Source organism: Silurus meridionalis, chromosome 5 (genome assembly GCF_014805685.1).
Source record: "Silurus meridionalis isolate SWU-2019-XX chromosome 5, ASM1480568v1, whole genome shotgun sequence".
Taxonomy (NCBI): Eukaryota; Metazoa; Chordata; class Actinopteri; order Siluriformes; family Siluridae; genus Silurus; species Silurus meridionalis.
The window spans coordinates 16274269-16297367 of record NC_060888.1 but is presented as its reverse complement, the minus strand read 5'-3'; the positions used below and the strand labels follow the sequence as shown (position 1 = coordinate 16297367).

The 23099-nt window shown below is 35.4% G+C and overlaps 3 protein-coding genes across 5 annotated transcripts in view; all 3 read left to right on the top strand.

Moving 5' to 3' along the window:
- Positions 1-819: 819 nt before the first annotated feature.
- On the top strand, positions 820-3284 carry fgl1 (fibrinogen-like 1). 2 transcript variants are annotated; one of them, XM_046850015.1, is made up of 7 exons: positions 820-843; positions 1152-1326; positions 1424-1583; positions 1894-1991; positions 2125-2213; positions 2322-2509; positions 2754-3284. In XM_046850015.1, the coding sequence occupies exons 2-7, from the start codon at positions 1206-1208 to the stop codon at positions 2911-2913; spliced, it is 816 nt and encodes a 271-aa protein (XP_046705971.1). In that variant the 5' UTR covers positions 820-843; positions 1152-1205; the 3' UTR covers positions 2914-3284. The 2 variants fall into 2 exon arrangements, with proteins under 2 accessions (XP_046705971.1, XP_046705970.1); XM_046850014.1 differs by having other exon boundaries at positions 822-996.
- A 2204-nt stretch (positions 3285-5488) lies between these two features.
- Positions 5489-16253, top strand: LOC124385889. Its single transcript, XM_046849363.1, has 7 exons — positions 5489-5871; positions 8788-10510; positions 11137-11365; positions 12758-12928; positions 14578-14679; positions 15344-15451; positions 15824-16253. The coding sequence occupies exons 2-7, from the start codon at positions 8834-8836 to the stop codon at positions 15982-15984; spliced, it is 2448 nt and encodes an 815-aa protein (XP_046705319.1). The 5' UTR covers positions 5489-5871; positions 8788-8833; the 3' UTR covers positions 15985-16253.
- An 849-nt stretch (positions 16254-17102) lies between these two features.
- The window catches only part of mtus1a (microtubule associated tumor suppressor 1a), a 16799-nt gene continuing 10802 nt past the window's right edge, over positions 17103-23099 (top strand). The window contains exon 1 of one of the 2 annotated variants that reach the window (XM_046849365.1): positions 17103-17665. In XM_046849365.1, coding sequence (XP_046705321.1) covers positions 17545-17665 — 121 coding nt within the window. In that variant the 5' untranslated portion in view covers positions 17103-17544. The remainder of the gene's footprint in view (positions 17666-23099) is intronic. The other variant, XM_046849364.1, reaches the window with a different exon arrangement.

Below are 23099 nucleotides of genomic sequence, written 5' to 3'. Positions count from 1 at the left end.
TGGTAGAATTGCATGGTGTTGTAGTATGAATTGGTGGCCCGGTAGATTCACTATTCTTTTCACTCGGATTAACTCTCCAACCTTCTCTGCTGCAAAACAAGCCCAAATCATTAAGCTTCCACTTCTATGTTTGACTATAGGTGGGAGGCAATCTGCTAACATTTCTCCTGTTCTCCATCTTACTTCATACAAGTTTTTCTGTTAGAGCCAAAAATGTCAAATTTTATATAATCTGGCTATAAAAATTTGTTCCACTCATTCTCTGTTAAATTCACCTTTTACCTAGTTTGTTGCATATGAACAAAGGGGACCTGCATGTGTCTAAAAAAACAAAGTTTTTAGGTGTTTCCAAACTTTTGACAGGAACTGTATTATTGTTATTGCTTCTGATCTATAGCACACAAAAGTGTTGAAATCCTGAGTTTCTCTGTGTACTTTCTGAAAGATGTGCTTGGCTGTGGTTGCATTGCTGTGCAGTGTGGTTCACAGTAACCTTTCACACACACACACACACACACACACACACACACACACACACACACATATCCACATATCCACATGTGTGTATCAAATCAGGTATTCTTCTTTGAAAGTAATCCAGGCTTTTTTAGAATCTTTTTAATTTTTTTTTAAAATGTTTAAAAGAATGAGTTAAATGTTGTATTTCTTGCTTAATTTTTTAAGAATTAAACCACGATGTATGAAGTAATGGGTAGTTTAAGTTTAAGGTTATAAAGGTTATTGACTTGATTTTGTAGATCTGTTCATCTGCATTTCTTCTGACTGACTCACCCATAAAACACCCTGGCAGTCCCTGCAGATGTTAAAAGGCAGACCAGACAGGTGAAAGATCTTTAGTCTGTGTATTGAAAAATAGATTTCCAACGAGTGCAGTGAAACATTCGGTCTCTTTTCTGAATTTGTTTGGTTGTTATGATGGTAAACAGGCATTATTTTGTGATTTGGCTGTTTTTTTGTTCTAGCCTGGTTGATTCTGTAAGTATTATTAACTTTGCTGAGATCACAATATACACTTAAAAGTAATTCATTGATTAGTTTTTAAGATTGATAATTTTTTTATTTATCTATTTATCTATACAGTGTCTGGAAATAATTTTTAATGTTTGTTTGTTTAAAAAAATTGTATGTAGTCCTCTGATGAATGCCAGCAGGAGCGAGATAAGCTGCAGGCACAGTTAAGGAATATGGAGGCTCGTGCTGTTAAGCAGCAGGAGATGATCCAGCACTTGCTTAACCTCAATCAGCAGCCTCCACTTCCTCTAAATGAAAGTTCCTTTTCTGATTTAGAGGATAAACAATATAAAGGTCATTCATGTTTATCTGTATAATTTCTGTTTATATCATTTTGCTCAAATAAAGTGCTTGATGATTTTTTTTTTCTTTCTTTATTATTTAACTCCAGACTGCGCTCAGATTTTTAGTAATGATTACAAGAAGAGTGGATATTATATCATTAAACCTGAAATGAGCCCATCTCAGATCAGAGTGTACTGTGACATGAAAGATGGAGGCGGATGGACAGTCTTTCAAAGACGCTCTAATGGAAATGAATCCTTTGACAGGTGAGTACATGTGTTACATTATACTTTTTTTTTATAAAGCTTTAAAACAGACTTTATTCTTACCTATAGAAACCTGTCTGGGTTAATTCTATTAAATTGATGAAAGTTATTATTTAAATCAGATCATTAATTATGTCACCTTATTCCTTTAAAAATGTTTTGACTTTAATATTAAATATCAATTAACAGCTTACATATGATATGAAAATTTTCTAACCTCTAAATGATAAATTATATACATATACAGAAACTCAGCAAGATGTTTTTATTACTAATCTTTCCTGCTGAATTGAATGTTGTTTTGTTATAGGGATTGGAATGATTATAAAACTGGTTTTGGTGATATGAAATCTACAAATGGAGAGTTCTGGTTAGGCAATGACAACCTGCATTATTTAACTTCCCAAGGTGGGATATTCTTTTATATGAGAAGTTTAAATCATTAATAAAGAAAAATAGGGTAAATATATATCAATATGTACAACAACACTGTTTATTCTTAATTATCTATCATATGTAATATATTACGATTATGTGACAGATAATTACAGCTTGAGAATTGACTTAGAAGACTTTGACGGCAGTCATCGTTTTGCTGTGTACAAAAAGTTTCAAATTGACAATGAACAGGTAGCACCTGGTTTCTTCTTTTGACTATTAAGAAAATAAATAATTTCTCCATTTAGTACCTATGTATATATGCTCATGTTTAAATGGCATTTGTCTTTATGTTTTTAGAATCTTTACCAGCTGCTGTTTGGTGGATACACGGGTAATGCAGGAGATTCACTCTTGGGCAGCTACAACCCTGAGGTGCAGAGATGGGCAAGTCACCAGGGCATGAATTTCAGCACAAAGGATAAGGACAATGATCGATATGAGCGTAACTGTGCTCTGGAAGATATGTCTGGCTGGTGGTTTAACAGGTCTGTTAAATGCATTTGTTATATAAAAAGCTATTTAATAAATATTCCTGAACTATTCAGGAAACCCCTGATTAAAAAAAAACAGTTAATGCCTATAAGATTACAGCAATAGCCAGCACCAAGTGGTTATTGGTAATGCTAAATATTATTGTTAAATTCCTCTCAATGCCATAAATAATTTTACATACAGTATTATAAGCATGTATGCATGTTGTTTCAAGTCCTTACATGATTCTTCCTCTAGATGTCACTCTTCCAATCTGAATGGACTGTACTATAAGGGGCCTTACAGTGCAGTGACAGACAACGGGATTGTGTGGTACACCTGGCATGGCTGGTGGTACTCTCTCAAAACAGTGGAAATGAAGATCAGACCAAGTGCCTTTGAACCTAAAGATGTCTAACATATATTATTTAAGCATTGTCCAGTTATTTTTAGAAATAATATAGACGCTGTATGCATATTTATACAATTTAACATACAGTTCATAGTAATATAAACCTGGTAGAAAAATGGTTAAAATTAGCAAGACAGATTTTAAGATTTTAATTAAACTTTTGGTTTGACAATTAACAAATGTACTTCTGCTGCAGAGAATGAATGTACATAGTCTTGTTTAAAACAAATTATAGTAGTGAATAAAATGCTTGATATACATTTCAAACTAACACATGTCTGGGTGTGCAAAATATTTTTCTAAATATATTCTGGGAAACTAATATAAGATTAGTCATTGTGTGTCCACACATCTGCCACACCTTCTGCAGACCATTAAGGGCCTGATAACAAACTCGTGAATGGAAGAAGTATTGATAGAGCTACTTCTACTTTCTACTTTCCTGACTAATGATTTGTTTTTAAGATCATCGCAAGCGTATGCCAATGTCATCATACCATTTTACATGCATGCAAAGAAAAATATTAAACATGACCAAATATAAATTTGTGGGTGAATTTGTATATAATATCCTTGTGTTATAAAAGTTTGAAGTTAGAAAAACACCAAGTTTGTATTAAACCATGGGCTCGGGCTGCTATCCCGGAAGTGACGTTATTTATCCGCAGGTGAGAAGAGTGCGGAGCTCGTGCGCGTTTGTGTGTTGTGTACTGTTCTCCTGCAGGTGAGGTGCATGTCGGTTTTTGCAGAAAAAAACGGTACCAAAAAAAAAGGGCTAAACATCTGAAAGAAAGGAACGAAGACGCATTAATATTGCGCTAAATGAACTCCAGTTGTGTGTTTTTCGTATGTAGTTTGGTTTTTTGTTTATTAACAAGCTTTAGTAATTAATTGCAAATATTTCTTTTATTCTTATAAATTACTATATGTAACAGCTGCACACCAAGATGTCCTTGTTGACAGACTGGTGCTAAAATATTGGGAAATAGTGCATATATGCAAATGCATATTTGATAACAGTGCATGAGAATATAACTCTGATATCAGTGTTTATTTGTTTAAAAAAAAAAAACGATTACGGTGTTTGTAATGGGGAGAGCAAAACCCAAAGGAAAGGAGCTATGATGTGTAGACTACACAGCATGCTTATACATCTGCTCTGTCCCAAGAAGGATTCATAACATACCATAACTTTATGGCTGCTTGCCCCTCTAGACTATTTCTGGAAAGCAGTCCAAGGAATCCAAGGCTGTCTTTTTGATGAGTGTAAATCAGGTGCAAAAAAATGCATTTCGCAGTGTTCAGAAAATAGACCGTGCCACTAAAGGAGCTCTGACCTCATGGGAAAGCAGAGTTGGAGAGACACAAGTCACTAGAAATAGCTTCAAAAGCTGTTTTTCTGGCTGTCATGTAATCACCCCAGTGCTGCAATCAGCTTTTTAGAAAAATCTAATACGCACATTTTTTGTACCTTGTTGTATGAAAATATCAGGAACGATGAAGGATATTTGTTGGTACGTTGTCCCGCATGTACAAATTATTACATGCTTTCTCTGTGCCACGAGAAAAACTCGGGTAGGTCTTAGCATGCTGTGTCTCGACTTACTGCTTGTTTGCCCTTTAGGGCATTGTAGGGGATCCAAAAGGAATTTAAATAAGTTTTTAAAGCAAATCTTGGAGCAGGTTCACTTAAAGATAAAATGAAAGGTGGTTTAATCATGAATATGTGTCATGCAGAAGGTCTATATAGGTACACAAAGTAAAGAATATGTTTTTCCTTCGAAGGACATGTGAAAGATTTCATGGCTTGAATACGGTGTATGCAAATGGAAGAAAGTGATGTTCATTTCTTTGAAAGAAGGTTGTAATTGACCACACTGACCCAACTTTCTACTGTTGCTTAAGTGCACAGTAATTTTCTCCCTAACGTTATCTTACCAAATATTTGGCTTGGGTTTTATAGTCATGATAAGCTATAATCAGTGGATATGTGTGAAATTCTATGCTGGTGTTTATTTTGTGGTTGATGCATGCATGGCTGTGAATCATTTATCACGCTCTTTGCCAGCAATCTCGTGCCTGAGCTTCAAGAGCATACGTTTATAATTACTGAACTGTGTCCAATTTTACAAAGCTATTCCCAGATTGAAATCCATTGCACAATTTCTACAGGCTGGTATTCATTTATTCATTCATTACTGTTTATCCATGATTACACATTTTTGCTAGTCTGGATTAGGCAAAAAGAGAATTGTATTGAAGACAGATAATCAGTTCATGTCATTTGTTTTTGGTACATGTACATGGAATCATGTGCATGTTTAAAGAAAAAGGTCTATCTACTGTATACACATCAGTAATTATGGTGATCATATTTGAAAACAAAATGAATGACTTATTCCTAATTTGTCTTTTGCTTATTAAACTGATTATTTGCATGTTTAAGTGGGCATGCATGCTTGCTCTCAGTTTCAGCTATGGACAAAAAAGCTGGGTGCGCTGAACTCTCATAATAGGAGGCCTTTAGTCGCATAGCAACAGCGAATGCCGTTCTGTTCTGTCCTGCCATGTTTAAACCCCTCCCTCTTTGCAAAGGTCCTGCTAGGGATAAGGTAACCAAATGCTCTCTTTGGTAAACTTAGCCTTGTAACATTACCACAGGCCTGAGTTGGACCTTGAACCGTGCAAAGGCGTATTAGAATGAGTACAGTGTGATTGTTCAAAGGTGAAAACATTTCTTAGGCAAGGAATAAATTCAGATTGCTTTGAGACCAAGAGCCCACACTTCAGCAGTGTGATAATGATGTTCTGGCAAGTTCAGCTCTAAGTTGGGGGGCTGGTAGATGAATATTTGAGGACTATGTTTGAGAGATGAGCGATATGTTTGGGACTTGGGATCATTGATTGGATCAATTCTATGAGAAAGGATCTTGATTCAGGGAGGAGGACTGTGGAACAGAGCTGGTAAGTTTGTTTCACCTTTCAACTGCATTGAATATAGTAAAAACTAAGCAACTAACTAAACCAAAGTTACTTGGGCTAGATTCTAGGATAATTACTCTGCTATTTTGCAAATGTCAACATTCTTTTATCAAGGGAATCATTCAGGAAGCTATTTATAGTAAGGATCAGATAATATGTAAAACTGTACTATTTAAAAAAAAAGCTGCTTGTCGTTGTTAGTAAACATGTGCTTAATACTATGTGATATGATGTGTAATTCAATAAAATATATCCTTTTTTTATTTTTTTTTTGGAGACGTCATTGTTGTGGTGTATGGACAATATAAACAGGAGCATTATTGTGTCCCTCAGTAAAGGTTCAGAGTAAATAAAATCTAAGCAGACAGGAGTAGCTCCTGCTTAACTGTTTTTATGAGGTCTATGTACCTAAAAATTTTGCTCTCATTTTTATGGCTTTTGAAAGCGCTCATGTCCCAATAAAGGTGTGCTGGTATATGACTACAGTGATTGTCCCATTCATGGCAGTGTTAACAGAGAGGTGGTTGTTTCATGTCTTACTTGAGCAGCCAAGGTTTAAAAGTCTGTCCCTCAGGTAATGTTTAGTGAGATTGCTAAATAAAAAAAAGTTCCCTAGTAAAATTAACATGAGGAAAATTCCACTATATTTATGGTTGTGTGGATTGAAAAGCATACTTCTACTCCCAGGCAAGCCTGCATGTGTTCGTGTGTATAATTTCTAGAACTTTTAATGTTAAATTGTCTACAAAAGGGTAATTTAGAAGAATTTTCAAGCTTCTCTCTTATCTTTTATATTTTTTAGAACAAGATTTATATCTTTTAAAGTGATCACCTGAATGTAAATTATATATGGATTATTTTGGAGTTTGAAATTAATATACACTCAGGTGATCACTGTAAAAGATATAAGTCCTATGAAATACGGCTTACATTTACCTTTGAATAAAAGCATATAGGTTAACTCTATACTAATGTCACAAGTGTATTTAGTCTCCTGAAGAGGCAAACCCAGCCTTACAGCTAGTCCTGATGTGTAATTTAAAGCAACTGGCTCAGGTCTTTTAGACAGACATGAACCTTTACCTGGTGGGTAATCATTGTTTTCTCCTGTCTGTACCTGTTACATGTGACCGACACCTCCCTCTTTGCCAACATAAAGCAAGACGTTGGTCTACTGATTTTTGTGCTTACACAGTTATTTTGTTGGACAAAATTATAAAACATGTGTGTGTCGTCGTCTCACCCCCCCCCCCCCCTTTTTTTTTTTTTTAAGTAAAAGATTTGTTTTGCTGATTCATGTTTACCTGGTAAAGAATTGTTAAGAACTTCCTGCTACCCCCTGCCTATACACCCTCCTTCTTACTGTACTTTACTGTGCAGGGCTTTCATACAGCAGTTTAAAGAAATCATACCAAGCAAGTTCTACCTCTATGGACTGTGGTTATGGCAAAAGCCGACATTTTGACCTCCCATTTTGGCCTGTTTTATGTTTTGAAGCTTGTAAAATATTTAATAATGTCGTCCAAGATGCTGAATAATCCACAAGGGGTTAGTCTAGAGCTACATCAGCAATATAAAAAAAATCAGACCTCCACTTTAACTACTGAGTTTATGAGCAGTAGGTGATAAGCAGTCGAAGGACTATATGTTTTTATATATTATGAAAAATTTCATAATAATAACCCAAACCCTGTCCGTTTCCACTAATCTTTTTATGTATCTTTTATTTAATGTAAAATGTTGTTTTATTACTCTTACAAAAAGCTCATCTGCTTTAACCTCCCAAATAAAATAAATAATCCAAGGGCACATAAGTATCATATGTAAGTTTAAAAATTGCGCATGTTTCTTCTGCTTGTTTTTTTTTAACCCATGGAATGAAATGTTGAAATATTCAAGGTACAGTGTTGAAAACCTAGCTGTTTATATTCTACCAAATATTGCACAGCATCATTTGAATAGCATTTGCTGTTGACTTTTAAATATAAAAAGCTTGCTATTTTCTGAACTGAACCTGCTCAGTTTTGGTGGTTTCTTGTAAGTTTCTATTTACTTTGCCATATTTGTCTGTAAACCTAACCAGCGATTTGGTTAATATTTAAGGCTGATCCTAGAAAGTCATTTCAATTAGACATGTAAGAAGGGTTAACAGTGAAGTTTAGAGACACAGTCCAACCCTTGTTACTTATACAAAGGTATCCTTGGAGATATTAAAAATTAATAGGGTGTCATATGCTTGCTACAAGAGAAGTTGTTCAGTAAATTGATTATAAAACATTAATTCTCGAGAGATTGTGTTGCTTAATTATCAAGCAACATGAGTTTCTAGGTCACAATGAAGATTATTGTTATTTTTTACTATTTACTGTTTATTTTTTATTATTTATAAACAATAAATAATATAGAAAGTTAATGTTTTTTTTTTTTTTTAAATCTTTTCAAAAAGATATTTCCAGTATACATTGTGCAGAAAATCCAAATATGATTTAGTGTATGAATCGTGCTGAACTTGGTCTTTATGTATTTATTTATTTATTTATTTATTTATTTATTTATTTTTATTACTGGGATGATTTTTCTTCATCATAACAATGGTAGGGTGGTGTTTTCAGTACTTTGGCATCACAACCTAGAGATCTTCTGAATTGATATTTTTGATCATCTTGGACCACTATGAGAGATTTTATTGAAGATTCATAAAATAAATTAAAGTATGCCATGTATAGCCCTAACAAGTAACTACTGAGACTAAGTAGGTTAGTCCTGTTTAGCATAAGATTAGATTTCAGGCGTATTTGAGAATTTTCTAGACACCAAAAGGCAATGTATCTTTAACATGAACCTTGATTATTAAGTATTGAACATTTTGAGTATTAAAATATATTTTCTCCATTTTAGGTTGTTTACTTTGATTGATATGTAAAGACTTACCACAAGAGAAAGAATGCAGTCAAACCAAAGATGTTTGGACATGGAAGTCAGCTCACCTGACCTTAAAATCATTCAGACAGCCAAAGCAATGGAGGTTCCCCTAAGCACTATGCACCTCTCATTATTTACAGAGGACCAAAATGGAAATGGGATTACTTGCCTCAGTGACTCTTCATCAGATTCACCAAGAGACAGTAGCAGTCATGGCAAGACCAACAGCCCTGCTGATGTAGAGATGACAGAGGAGTCTAGCAGTGAAATGATTTCAACTTCAGGCATAATTAAATTGGATATACAATCTAACAGCTGCATGAAAACTGCAGCTGACAACTCTAATCAGAATGTAACTTTCATGATCTCGGGTCTGCAAAATGGCAGTACTGATTCTGAAATGGCCATGAGAGATGTCTGTGGTCTCCACGTAAAGAAATCTGATGGTATTTTAGAGACATTCGCCAACACTGACACACAACAGGCCATTGTCCTACGATCTGTTACTCCATTACGCTCTTGCTCCAGTGAGAACTGCAGCTCTGTGAGCTCTGGTGAGATGCCAATTAGAGGCAACAGTTTTAACATTCATGAGTCTGGTCAACAAGTTAGTGGTTCAGTCCTGGAGGAATCTTTAGATGTTCCTTCTGATGATGGTCTGATGCCTGGCTTGCTGCCTGATGTTTGTGAGGGTCTTGCTAATAACATGCTCAATGTTTCAGGACAAAACAGCAAACATCCTGACTTTGGATTAACCTTCATCCAGCCAAGCAATCAGACATTTACTATCGAAGAGGATGTCTTTCAAACAATTCCTAATAATGGACCTGGAGAAAACAGAGCTTCATATTTGGTTGCACGGTTTAATCATTCTGATTGTGTCACACCAGTTAATCTAAAAAAAAGTCATGTAGAAGCTGAAAGATCTGCTCAGTCTGGATCGGCTGAAGGAAAAACATTCCAAATTCCAACCTCAGAGGAACTAGACATCAGTGGTAATGCCAAAACCTCTACTCCTGTTCAGTGTATGAGCTCGAAAACATTAAGTTATTCAGACTCTCCTTTCACCAAGAGTAAGACTGATTTTGGGAGTCCATTGACTCAAGTCATGGCAGAACAACAAAGTTCTGTCTCTTTAAAAGCTAAAACATCATTGACTGCATCCACTAAAAGCAATAAGGTAGACACTAAGAAGTATACCAAGCCTGACTTTAGTAATATAAAATCTAAAATAATGTGTAGAACCACCAGTGCTTTAAAGCCATCAAGTTCAACAGTAGCCAGTGTGTCATCAAATACAAAACAGAACAAAAACCAGACTGGACATTCTCATTCCATGCAAAGCATAACAGCTCCTACCAAATCTACCTCTGCAGTTTCTTCCAGTTCTACTCTTACAAGCGGTAGCCTTAAGAGGGTTCAGAACTTTGTGATTAAAAGAACTCGCTCCTCCACTTGTCAAGATACTGCGCCTGCTCTAAAATCCCGGCCTCGCACCTGGTCTGAGACTTCAAGCTCATCGAAAAAAAATGGAGACACAACTGTAAAGGAATCACAGATGCCTGCACATGCAAACACCTTCACTCGTGCAAAAAACCCATCTGTAGGAGGTTTTCTGAGTCGGACCAAACTTGGAGACAAACCTGCTTCCTCTAGAGAAGAAAAATGTCTCAAGAAACCCCAGAAAACCAGTCCAAAAGTGAGTTAAAAGTTTTTGCACAAAGTGTTAAACTGAACCGTTTAGTGTTTTTGATGTGTTGTTAATAACTATAACTTTTATATTGAACACATTTGCAGATGCCTCCTAAATTATAGTGACTTATAAATAGAATTCTAAAGTATAAATTTTATGGAGTCCTATATAATCTTTAAGTTGAAGGAAAACCCAGACAAAGTATATAATAATGCATTGTGTCTCAATGCATGTACTTAAGTATCTCTCCTCTAACTTGCCCAGTATAACCAAGTTTGTTGATTAGCTGATCGGTTTGTATTGTGTAAATAAAAAATAATTACAATTAGGGCCATAATCAATCATGTTTGATTGATTGCCTTTGTGTTTCTGAAATTATAATAAAAAAAAATCTAATTTACCATCTTGAACAAAGTTAAAGTTCAGACCACCATATTATGCTTTGAATGGCTTTAGTTCTTCCGATAAATATAATCTTGCTAATCTGGTAAATGTATTCTATGTGTACATGCTCACTTGCTTATAGAGTTGGGGGGGGGGCTTTGCTAAGGCCAACTGTAGTGAGTGTGGGGCACACAGACTTCACTCATTTTTCATAGGAGAATGTGAATGAAAGTAAGCTCCTTTTGCAGGCAGACCCGTCCCGGCCAGTAGGAGCAGCGCTGTGTGATTGGCGCAAACGCAATCTTGGCTCTCAGCCACTGTCATCCAGTGCAGGAGGTGCTTTGCCTGCGCAGACTCCAGCTGCAAGCTTTCGCCCACCGACTCTGTCTGCATCCAAGCTTAAGCCTGGCACTGTACAGAAAAATGGCTGCACCACCACTGACATGCCTTCTTCGAGGAGCAAACTGAGCACATCTGGTATGGAAAATAGCTTTCATATGGTTGATTTCTTTTTGTTTGAGCTTATTAACTGCAGTTGTTTAGTATTCATGGAGCACTGAACGATTTTAAATCATGTTAATAGCAAAAAGTTTGTAATGTGAAAAGACCTACAACTGAAACCACCCTTAGTCAGTAAATTCTATCAATATATTTAGTTAAAGTAAAATTGGTGCTTTCACTGACTTTTTTTAATGTTAACTAATTTCTAAATATAGTTATTGTACCGGATAGAGTCCAGCATGGTGTTTTTTCTTTTTCTTTTTTCAATAATGATTGTGTTGTGTTTTATATGTTATGATTTGTGTTATGTTTTTTGTTATGTTAATAGATGTGACTCACAAACAAATTGTGCACAGTGTTTTAGCATACCTATCTAAAATAACAGCTGTTTATGTCTAATCCTTTGCTGCACTGTTTTGTTTAAATGTAAATAAATAAAAAAAAGTGTGTGTGTGTGTGTATATGTATGTATGTATGTATGTATGTATGTATGTGTATGTGTATATATATATATATATATATATATATATATATATATATATATATATATATATATATATATATATATATCACACACACACACACACACACACACACACACACACACACACACACACACACACACACACACATACATCTAAAGAGACTAAAATTAGTTTGTATTTTGTTTTAATTCTTATTTACACCACAAGGATGTGAATGCCATACACTATTGAGAGCAGACGTTCCTGTTTCTGATGAACCAATCTTGTTTCATGTTCCCAAAGGACTAGCAGAGGATACAGATGTGCTTTCTCCACCTTTACAGACTTTTATTTAAACACTCCCATTCCTGTCCTCCCTGACCATTCTTGTACTTACAGAAGAAAATTGGAGGCCCACTGAGAAGGTCAGCTGAGAACGGAAAGTCGTAGGGCTAATGGAAAAAACACTGGAAGGAAATGAGTGCTGTGTTAAATCATTCCCTGATGTGGATTGTTTGTTTAGTATGGTGCTTTTTACTGTTTTAACAGCAAAGAAGCGAGATTAAGATATAGAGAAAGGATCATTGTTCGTCACTGATACAGGGGCAGGTTAAAATGGTTAAAAATTACTTTGCTATTTGTGCAGTAGAATTACCTTCTACAGTGTTCTAATACTCATGGTTTGGGCCTCTATAGGTTTCATGGGGTGTCAGTTTTGGTGGACAATTCCCTATATCATTAGACTGTTTTTTAAGTATTTGGAATAGATCAATTTTTTTTTTACTTTTGTCTTAATTTTGTCTTTATTTTAGCAGCTGCTGTTTGTTTGAATTGCTTTGACTTACCTAAATTTGTTATTGATGTACAGAATCAGAAACAACATATTATCATTTTTTTTATGTAGGCATTCCAGGCATGCGTGTTGCCGTAAGTCCAGGAACCAAGGGTTCAGGGGGAACCGATTCCAGATTCTCTGTTTCTGCTGGCCACCCACATCCATCAACCTCCAAACTTCCGATTAAAACAAGAACCCAACTTAAAAGCTGGAGTGCTTCCAGTGGACACACAAAGACTGGTAAAAATGTTGATGATAGTTTAGATGTTAACCAATTACTTTAATATTTTCCTAGACCAATGTGATCTGACTAAACTGGCAGTTAATTTAATTTTAATCTATGACAACATTTATATGAAAACAATGCAGACTTTTTTTTTTGCATTTAAATGTCTTGGTTATATTTTTACTTTATGGCCAATATTTTAGAATAGTTTATATAGAGTACATAGAGTCAAAATAAAATGTGGTCCCTTAGTTATACCAATAGTTATTAGTTATATCTTAGTGTTTATTTTGAAGTCTATCAAACACTGCTGTCACTTTGCACATAGTATCAGTATATGCCGAATCTGAGGGGTAAAAATAGATAAGTAGGGCTGTCAGAGTTCATGTTGGATGTGGATGCAAAAAATGTGCTTCAGTTCTCCATCTACTGAAAGCTACTTTTGTGCTTTACATAGACTGCATGATGGACAGTAATGAAATGAAATGGTAGCTGTAACTAGTCAGGGTAGATAGTTCAGTGTTTGACCCACTTTTTTATGCTGGAATCTTAAGCTCTGATAAAGTGTAGTCTTTCCTATAGGATTTACTCAAATGGAGCAGATGTACTCAAATGTTTTCATGTCTGAATAAAGGCATGATATTTTCTGTCCCGTAATAACAATTATCACAGTGTTCACCCATGTAATTTGGGCACAGTGTAAAAAAAAAAAAAAAAGGCCCCCGAGTATGCTTATTGCTTTTTTCTAAATATTCTAACTGTGAATTTTTGGCTTTGAGGCTAAGCAGAAGTAGGCCAGTGTTGTCAGTGCAGACAGAAAAGCAGAGTCCTATTCAGACAGTGCTCCCTTATTGGTGGATTGCTTTGCTTTTCTATGTGTGAGGCTCCTCAGTCCCACATGTCTAGCAGGCTGGGTTTGTTCCACTTCAGTTCACTTGGAAGTAGCAGAAAAACAGAATAGTGGCCAGAAGCTCCATGTATACTGGACTACCTTGTTTTCTTTGCTCAACCTGTAGAATAAATACTTGCTAATGTTGTCTTACGGGGCCCTCCGCAGCTGCACCTGGAGTGAATTTTCCTTGTACGTTTTTGACAACTCTACCCTGATCCCCCAAACTAATGCAGGCTCTCAGTGTGATCTCACTCTATTGACATGCATCCTCATTGGATCCTATCGCCTCTGTATCATTCCTTTGTTAGCTGCCTGTTATGGGAAATCTAAAACGCCACTACAGAGAAGTAAGTTGTGTTAGACCATCATAGATGAATGAAAAGCGTTTACAGTTTTTGGCCGACACTGTTTTCATGGAACCTGTGCCGTTGCTGCATGCAGAAATAATAATATCCCTCAGGGTCTTTTAGTCGTAACAGTCTAGAATGTTTGGGTCTTTGGGCATCAGAAAATCCTTCTTTGTAACTTCTGAAAATGCCTTTTATATATCCTGTGTAAAAGCATATAAAGCATTATACTATGCAGACTTCAAAATTGAAATTGCTTTAGTCAGGGGTTTAGTGTGAGGAAAGCTTTGCACAACTAGATGTAGTGTGTAGAATAGATGCAGCTATGTCGATAATGAGGTTTTGTGCATTAAATGTAAACACTTTCTCTTTAATACACTTACGTGGAATTCAATTGTGTTTTTGTGATTGTGCGTGCTTGCAGATTCGGAGTCACTATCAGGAGCTTTGGGAAAACCTCCCACCAACAGGACAACTTCATTAAGAACTAGGCTCCAAAGTCTGTCTCCTAAAGTTTCATCTTTTGGTAAAGATGCACATTTCTAATAACTCCACATCTAGCAGTCTACAAATTTTTGTTTGTTTGTTGTGCTTGCATATTGCATTTACACAGACACTTTATTTATAATCAGAACATGTGGCAAAACTGTTCTTAAGGTGTTTTTATTTGTATACGCCTACACACTTGGGAAAGCAAAAAAATGTACGATTAATTCCACATTTTTTTTTTTTCCCTGAATTGTTTCCTTGTGGATAATTTAAAGTGGGATTTAGTTTTGTTAGTTTTTTATAGTGGGGCTTTTATCATTTCAACTAATGAAATATTAAGATCTAAATTCAAACCACAGTCTGCTAATTCAATACAGTACCTGTTTCCTTAAGGAATCAGTTTATGGTTTAATTTTTAGTGTTGCTTTGAACACTTTCTACCACAAAAGAAGAAAATATTTATAACAGATTATTTTTGCTTTTACTTGTTATCAAGAGAAGTGTTGGATCTGTAAACTTTGATCATAAGGTATTTTAGAAAAGAATTGTATGGCGTTACACATTTTTTACGTTTGCTATTCCATATAAAATCTACCTGGCAGTGCTGCTATTTAGTTATTAAAAAAATCACTATTCTGCCTTTGTGGGATAAGCCATGTAATGTTGAAATTAAAATTTGTTCTGTGCTGTTGATTCTGCAGGAAACAAAAACGCATCTTCACTATCACAATTATCTGTGAGATCTGCAGCAAGTGTCTTAAAACCCCCTACTCCATCAAGGCCTGCTCGAATTACTGCTGCTGTACCAGGTGGGTAGTTACTCAAAAGTCAGAAAAACATTCACTTCAGTCTAAGTTTTATTATGTTTTATTATTTATAACACTGTATTATTTAATATATATTAGTAATAGAAATTAGTAATATATATATAAACTAAAAGTAAATAAAAGGCTAAATATGGTAAATGTTGTCTTGGTATTACATAATCCTTTATTAAGTCCACACCAATTTAACAGTTTTCATCTAGACAACATATAAATCACTTAAATGACATACCAAAATCCTTATAATCATCAACTCTCTCTTTCCCTGAGTGCAGAAAAGGTGTGTGTGTGCTATAGTTAAATGCAGATTGCGCATTAAATCTCCCTGTAGTCATAGGTTTTTCATATGAATTATAGTGGCAGGTGGATTTCACTGTGTGTGCTCCACCGAGGAGTCGTCTCAGCAGCATGAAGCCTGTGTTCTGCAGCCAAGTCCATATGACCCAGCTGAGATGGGTTACACAGCCATTGCCAAGTCACACTTTATATGCATCTTTATAAATGTATCACCTGCTTGAGATTGAATTGCTTTTAGCAGTTACGTGCCTGATTAGCAAAAATGTATTCGGCTTGCAATAGGCCACATTTGAATTTCAAAAATAGGTTTTTACTTGCAGTAAAATGTCCTATTGCTTCAGTTGATTCAATCTTCGGTAGTTGGTTTATCCTGGTCACTGCCAGTGTTCTGCAATTCTCCTTTGCTTATAAGATAAGTCATTGTGGAAAGTGATTGTGTTCTACCTGCACTGCAGTAACTGGAATTATTAAAATTGCACACTTACAAGAACCAGTGTTATATGCCTGTTTTTGAAGTGTTAAAGGATTTGCTGGTGTCAGCAACTAGCTGCAGAATCATCCTACAAACACTTAAGATGTAAGATTATTATTATTTTTTTTATTAAGATTATGACTGCAGCAGATACAGGCTTTGTTTTCTTTGGGTTGGGACATGGTACATTGTGTAGGACAGTATTAACCTCCTACAACCTGGGTGTCCACATACATGGACATTGTGCACAATTGTGTCTTTATTGTTTTCTGTAGATACAGACCGAGTGTCCACATAAGTGACATTTTTTTCCAAGAAGAGCTTCATGTTCAAAGAAAATATATGGTTATTATAATTATTGGTTCTTCCTAACCCCAAATAACTGGAAGAAATCTAAAATGCAAGCCAAACCAAAGCTCAGGTCTTAGGAGCTTAATAATTTAACAATAGGCCAGGAATTTGAATTGGAAAATTAGAAATAATATGTAGTGATCCATTTAATAAAAGTTATATATCAATGATGGGTTATTTTTGAATCCAGATTTTTTCTCAGAATTATTATTATTTTTTCGTAGGAAACACTATTCTTTATAGAGTTCCCCTAGATTTCTGGTATTAGTGAAGATTTATCTGTTTCACTCACTGCTTTCTATTATAGAACCCAGCCATGTTTATATGGATGTTAGCTAGAAACCAGCCTGACTGATTTCCACTCTAAGCAGGCACAGGCTTGCTGTGAGCTGTTGCTTTTGACCCCCGCCATTTTTATCCTCCCACCCTTCCTCTAGTAGGAGAAGGAGAGAGAGCATCTGAAGGGGAGGTGAGAGAGGGAGGCCTACGTCACAGCTTCATGCTGTGCTGTTCAACCCCTCCCGCATCTCTCCTCTCTCCTCTAGCATCCTCCACCGTGGTGGTGCCATGGAGAGATGTGGATAGAGCTTTGTCTGTACACGGATTTATAAAAGCCTGTTTTTGATCTGGGTGGATTGCGCTTGCCTGCTTAGTCTGCATCTGTCAGGGGAGCTACGTTGCCTGCATATCAATCTCTGGCTTTTCTTTTTGGCTAGGCTACAGCTAGCAAGACCTGAACTGTTGTGAAGCGGGAATTTAATTTTCTCCTCCTTCCTTCAAAATCTTTTTGGGTTTTTTTCTATCTAAGCATGGTGCTTCAGTAAACTTCCTCTAATGTTGCTTTGAGCCATGCGCTTATGGATTCACACTGAAGCTGCTTTTAATGTTGGTTTGCCTCAGAGGTCTTGTTAGTTTTGTGTGAATATATTTGGATTATATATCTTTTTTTGTCGACACAATGTTGTTCTCTCCCAAATTTTCCCTGTCTAACATCCATGTGAAGCTGACTGCTAAAGGTTTACTCCGGAGCCTCCAGTTGCTTTCAGGCTTCAAGAAGAACACCGTGGTGTTTCGAGCAGGTGTGTGTACAGTAATTCCACCAAAAATATGCAGTTTATGTAGATTTGTTTATTGCTCTGTACAAGCAGTTTGGAATCATTTGTATCTTTTGCAAGGGGTTTGAAAGGCGTCTATTTTTAATCTGGCACTTTGCTCTTGCTGTCTCAATGTGTCATTTTTATTGCTTGTCTACGTACTTGTGTATCCACTTACTCCCTGGAGAACTGCAAAGTGTTTTCTCACCTTACATGCTTTTAAATTAGCTTTATGGGCACACACCATATCCTTCATCATGATCATGATTTTCTTTGAGGCATCTACATCAAAGTTTGTTTACTGCTTAGTCTCGTGTTTTTTTAAGTTTCTAGTTTGTGGTTAGGTTATATTTCTGTTACAATATAAAAAGCTTTTTTTATAAATTAATAAGATTTTTTTTCTTCTTCTTTATTGCCAAATAAGTACTTGGGCACTGGGAAGCCTGGATTTACTCCTCTTTTTATTGCTCTCACTATAGTCATTATATTTAAACTGGATTATTTATGAGAGGGTGTATGTCCAGCTGCAACTATTTGTTTTATAATAGAGTTATTGATTGCAGTCCTTATTGGAGAATTGCTCCTATTATTTGAATCAGTAAATCTTTTATGTACATTTCCACAATATTAATTCATTAGTTCTTATTATTTTATTTATTACAAAAAAAAATTTTTTTTTTACAATTTATATTGGGAAATTCTTGCTTTTAGAGAGTAAAATCATGGTCAATAATCATATTGTTGTGGTCAGCAATATATACACATGCTTTATTCATGTACATTTCTGCCCAACATTTAATTTGCCTTAGATTGAGGATTGATTAACAGATTATATGTATAAATCTTAGGTATTGCATTTCTTCACTTCAATACCCTGAATATTATTGGAATTCATAGTTAATTATAAAATCATCCATTAGTTGTTTGTTTCTATTTTTGAATTTGTGAATGTAGGCAATTCATTTTATTTGACTCAAACCCAAAGGCACAACTGTTTTACATAAACTTATACAGACTGGTAGAGCAATCCCTAAGTGACACAAAAGAATTGTTTGTCATTCCTACTGTGACGCATATAAAAACCTCTTTAACATGCTAGAAATGGCTGTGAACAATGCATTGTAGTGAAACATTTTTTTAGAGATCTTTCTAGGTAATTTTTAAATTTAAAGTGACTTTATTTAAATCTCTGGCACCAACAAATAATAGTTAAAGGTCCTTTAGCACAATTCTTTGGAAACCAAAAAATGGCTTGTTATATGGCTTTACTTTAAAAAGCCTTTTCTAGTATATTAATCTTTTAGCTAGAGGCTGATGAGTAGATGTGGGCCTATATTCGCGAAACTGAAAGTGGCTCCTTACTAGCTAATTTGCGAGAGACAGTAGGTGTGCTAATGCAAAATTTTAAATGTTTTTTATTTTTTTCTGTGTAAATGTATTTTTTTTCTTTTATATATTTAATGACAACAGGTGTTATTTTTAAGAGTACCTTCAATTGTTTTTCAGTGCAATAAGGGTGTTCGCTTCACTATCAAGTAATATAGTATGCCCAGAGATCAAAGTTTGTCCTCGGTACGACTTGGTCACATGACAATTGCAGCTATGCAAGAAAAATTAGCTTTAAATATCATTCCCAGGTCTTATTTTACATCAAGCATTGAGTGACTTTTGTGGACTGTATTGCTATTTAATAAGGCTGTGAATCGGCTAGAATCTGACGATATGATACAGGGGTTGCGATACGATATTTAGGAAAGTTGTCATTAAGAACACACTACCATTATTTCAACCTTAGCAAAAAGAAAATACATTTAACCAGAACAGAGTGGGATAGAGAATGTAGTCAGGCAAGAAAGACGGGCATGTCATGCACTCTCGCAAGTGCAGACCTGTAAATTCATTTTTTTTGTATATAGCACTGTTCTTTAAGCCATAGATGAATCTTCATCTGGTTATAATTATTAGCGCTAGTGCAGGTGCTCGTCCATGCGCACGCTGCCACAATGTGCAACTACAAACAGCACATGTTGATCCCGAGCTTTTTAATGCCATTTAACACATTTTCCCGCCTGAAAAACAAACCGCACATAAACAAACCATATTGCTGTCAGTGCAAGTCAGAAAGGCGACTGCTATCTATCTAGCAGTCAGGATATAAACTCAATAAAACCACCGCCATGAATCTTGTGAGTTATTATTTTTTAAATACCGCTATTGCATTTTTGAGAAATGATACCGCATCTGCAATTAAAATATCGCAATGCTTACGTGTATCTATGTTTTCTTACACCCCTACTACTCATGGCAGAATTTTTTTATGAATAAATATGGACTAAATTAATTTTTTTTAAATTGTATAGATTTTATGACGTTCGGATCATATTGTTTATGCATTTTACAAACTGCTATTGCGTAGCTTTTGATATAAACTACTGCCTTTACTTTTGGAAATTCCAAAAACAAAAGTTTCTCTTTGCCTTTTTATAAAAGTTTTAAGGAAGAACTCTTGATTAGGCATTTTCTTAGAAGAACCTTTATTATTAATAAAGATAAGATTCTTTGTGAATATGGCCCCTGTGTAGTGGCCAGGAAAAGGGAATTGTAGAAAACCAGTTTCCATGGTAGTCTTGATTGTGACAGAAATAGCAGTGCACACCGAGAGCGCTAAATGGATCTGTTTTTCAGGTTTGTATGAATAATTCACGGCTGTGAGATCTACTTGAGTAATTTAGAACAGTGTGCCGTTATCTCTATAGCAATTATTTATTACAGACTGCTCTAGATTTCCACTGGTCTGACTCCGACTGTTGCGAATATGGGCAAGGACCACCACTATCAAAGAAAAATTGTGACTTCATGACTAGGCAGTTTTTTCTTTCCAAATCTGTTGTATATAATCTATGAGGCCACTGGGAGCCATGGCAGAGTGTATTTAACATGACTGAATCTAATTAAAATTGCAGATATTTCTCAGATGATTAAGGTTAAAGTTTCTCTATCAAAAGCAATCAACTTATTGCTTCAACTTATTGACTCCTGTTGTGTAGAGCCACTAATTTACTTAATTGTCTTTATTCTTGTCACATGGTATTTATTATTTGGCTGACAGTTAAATAGGTGATCAATTGTGTAATTGCAAAAAGGCCTGCTCCAGCATGTTAACAAGGTGTAGAATTAATCCACAGGGAGTACATTTAACATGTTATTTTAACTTTAATCTGTGCTGAGTTTATTTGTATAATATGTGCACTCTGAGATTGATAAACAGTTGAGATCAAGGGTAAGATCATGGCAGTATCTGTGACAAGTTCTTGAAGAACTGAGACCTCTGGAGGTCAATATTTAAAATGCACTTGACTGGTAATGCCCCTGGTGCTCCCTATTTACTGCGCTTGACTGCCACAAAGCATTCAGTCCATAACCCTTATGGTTGCCCCTCAGTGTGTACACTGTCATTCAGTCGCAGTCACCTCACAGTGCATGAATTCAGAAGCAGCTGGAAGCAAACTGTGGATGTCAAACTTGGTCATTCACAAAATGGTGTGTTTACATGGATTTTTGGGTTATGAACATGAAGGTTATCCCAGACACACAGAGCTACTTTCAGATTCCCTTGAACACCTGACAGATCTAACCTTTAAATCAGATATCCCAAACACTATACCTGCACAAGAACATACATGAGTTCCTCTCAGCGGTATAGTGTGTTATTTTTACTTCACCAGTCAGCTGGGCTGTCACTGTGGGTCAGAGTCAGAGATTTAATCCTGTCCTCCAGCTACTTTTTTGGGCAGGTTTGCATATTTTTTGTGTTTGAGAATTCAGTTTTTCTTATATATCCTATAAACATGTTTGTAGGTGGGTTGGCTTTTATAGGCTATTCAATTAAATTATTATATTATAAGTGTGAATAACTTGAGCATGCATTATCTTGAATGTGGTATTAACAGGATAGGCTTCAGATGCACAATGACTGACCAGTTTAAAGCGATTTTATCAGTTAATGTGGGTGGTTATTCAAATATCAAGCTCCATTTGCATTCCGTTCTACAGTGGCCAATGTTTGAGACGACATTTCATACTTATTTTCTGGGCTTTAAATTTGTTACTTTATATATATATATTTGAAATTCAGTTTGACTGATTGTCCAGATACAGAATTGCCATTTACCTCTAGGTAGCACACATACCGCATTACCAAGATTATTGTACAGTTCTACTCCTGCTCAATGTGAGGATAAATGTTGACCAATAGAGGGAGCTATGGAAGAGCTTTAAATTCACTTTTGCCAACATTTACCAGTAGTTATACGGTCATGGTTCAAATTATGAAACCTCTGCACAGCATGTTCCTTACTTTCGAAAGGAATGCTTGTCAGTATTCCGCATGGGCAGATGCCTCCACCTTTTCTTTCTGTGGAATCACCCCAAGGACCTTGCTGTGACATTTACATTGATCTATGTAAAAGTTTAGCTGTAGAGAACTACTGAATTGAGACATTTTGAGTGACCTTTTAAAGAGCTTGGCTTCAACCTTTGATTTGTGTATAATGGGATTCTTTTAATTAAATGTCAATAAGGAAAGAAAAAAACTGTTCATATTATAATTCTTGTGAGTGAATTACTAGCACACTGAAATTTGTCCATTTTAGTTTGCAGTATTCCCGGATTCCTACACTACACATGTAGACAACAATATTAGTTTAAAGGGTGTGAACCGAAATTAGTGTCTTGGAAGGTTTTAAAAACTGTTTGTTTAAATGAAATCAAGGGTAAAGTTAGCAAGTGCTAAGCCAATGATGGTTATGTCACAAATAGGCCAGTGGAGTGGCTGAAACACACAGAGTTTTCATTTATTTTCTTGTTAACAGGTTAGAGTTTTTCTCTATTCCTAGCATTTGTTGACCTTGCATTTTTTTCACATACTATACTTTTTAGTCATTTAAGGAAGTGCAAACAGCTGAGCTATTCATAAAGCCAAACATTGCTTATGTATTTAATTAAAAAATGCGGTTTCAGGAACATTTTGTCTTTTCTCTCAAAATTATATAGAGCACAGTTATGATGGTATTGAACAGTTATTTACTTGCTCATTCATTGTGCAATGGAATAATTAAATTATTTAAATCATGCATCTGTTTTACGGAATCAGTGGTATAACAAACTTAATATTTCGTTTTACATATTAGAATTAGTCTATTAGAATTATTTTAAAAAAAGTTTAAAATCTATAAAAGAGAAAATCATCTTTTTTTTTTTTTTTTTTTTTTTTTAAGTAAATAGTGTTTTGCATTAAAATATTTTTTTTTTCTATAGGGGCCCTATGGATTAAGACTTTCACTAAGCAATAGAAGTAGTTCTTACAAGTTCTTTGAGGAACCACTCCCCTGCTCACATCATTTAAAAGTGTGCTTCAACT

Coding starts and splice junctions, on each gene's coding strand:
- fgl1 (XM_046850014.1), top strand. CDS start 934: ATGATGGTAAACAGGCATTATTTTGTGATTTGGCTGTTTTTTTGTTCT. Junction 1,327..1,423: donor AGAGGATAAACAATATAAAG/GTCATTCATGTT, acceptor ATTTAACTCCAG/ACTGCGCTCAGATTTTTAGT. Junction 1,992..2,124: donor GCATTATTTAACTTCCCAAG/GTGGGATATTCT, acceptor ATTATGTGACAG/ATAATTACAGCTTGAGAATT.
- LOC124385889 (XM_046849363.1), top strand. CDS start 8,834: ATGCAGTCAAACCAAAGATGTTTGGACATGGAAGTCAGCTCACCTGAC. Junction 12,929..14,577: donor CAGTGGACACACAAAGACTG/GTAAAAATGTTG, acceptor GCGTGCTTGCAG/ATTCGGAGTCACTATCAGGA. Junction 15,452..15,823: donor AATTACTGCTGCTGTACCAG/GTGGGTAGTTAC, acceptor TATGAATTATAG/TGGCAGGTGGATTTCACTGT.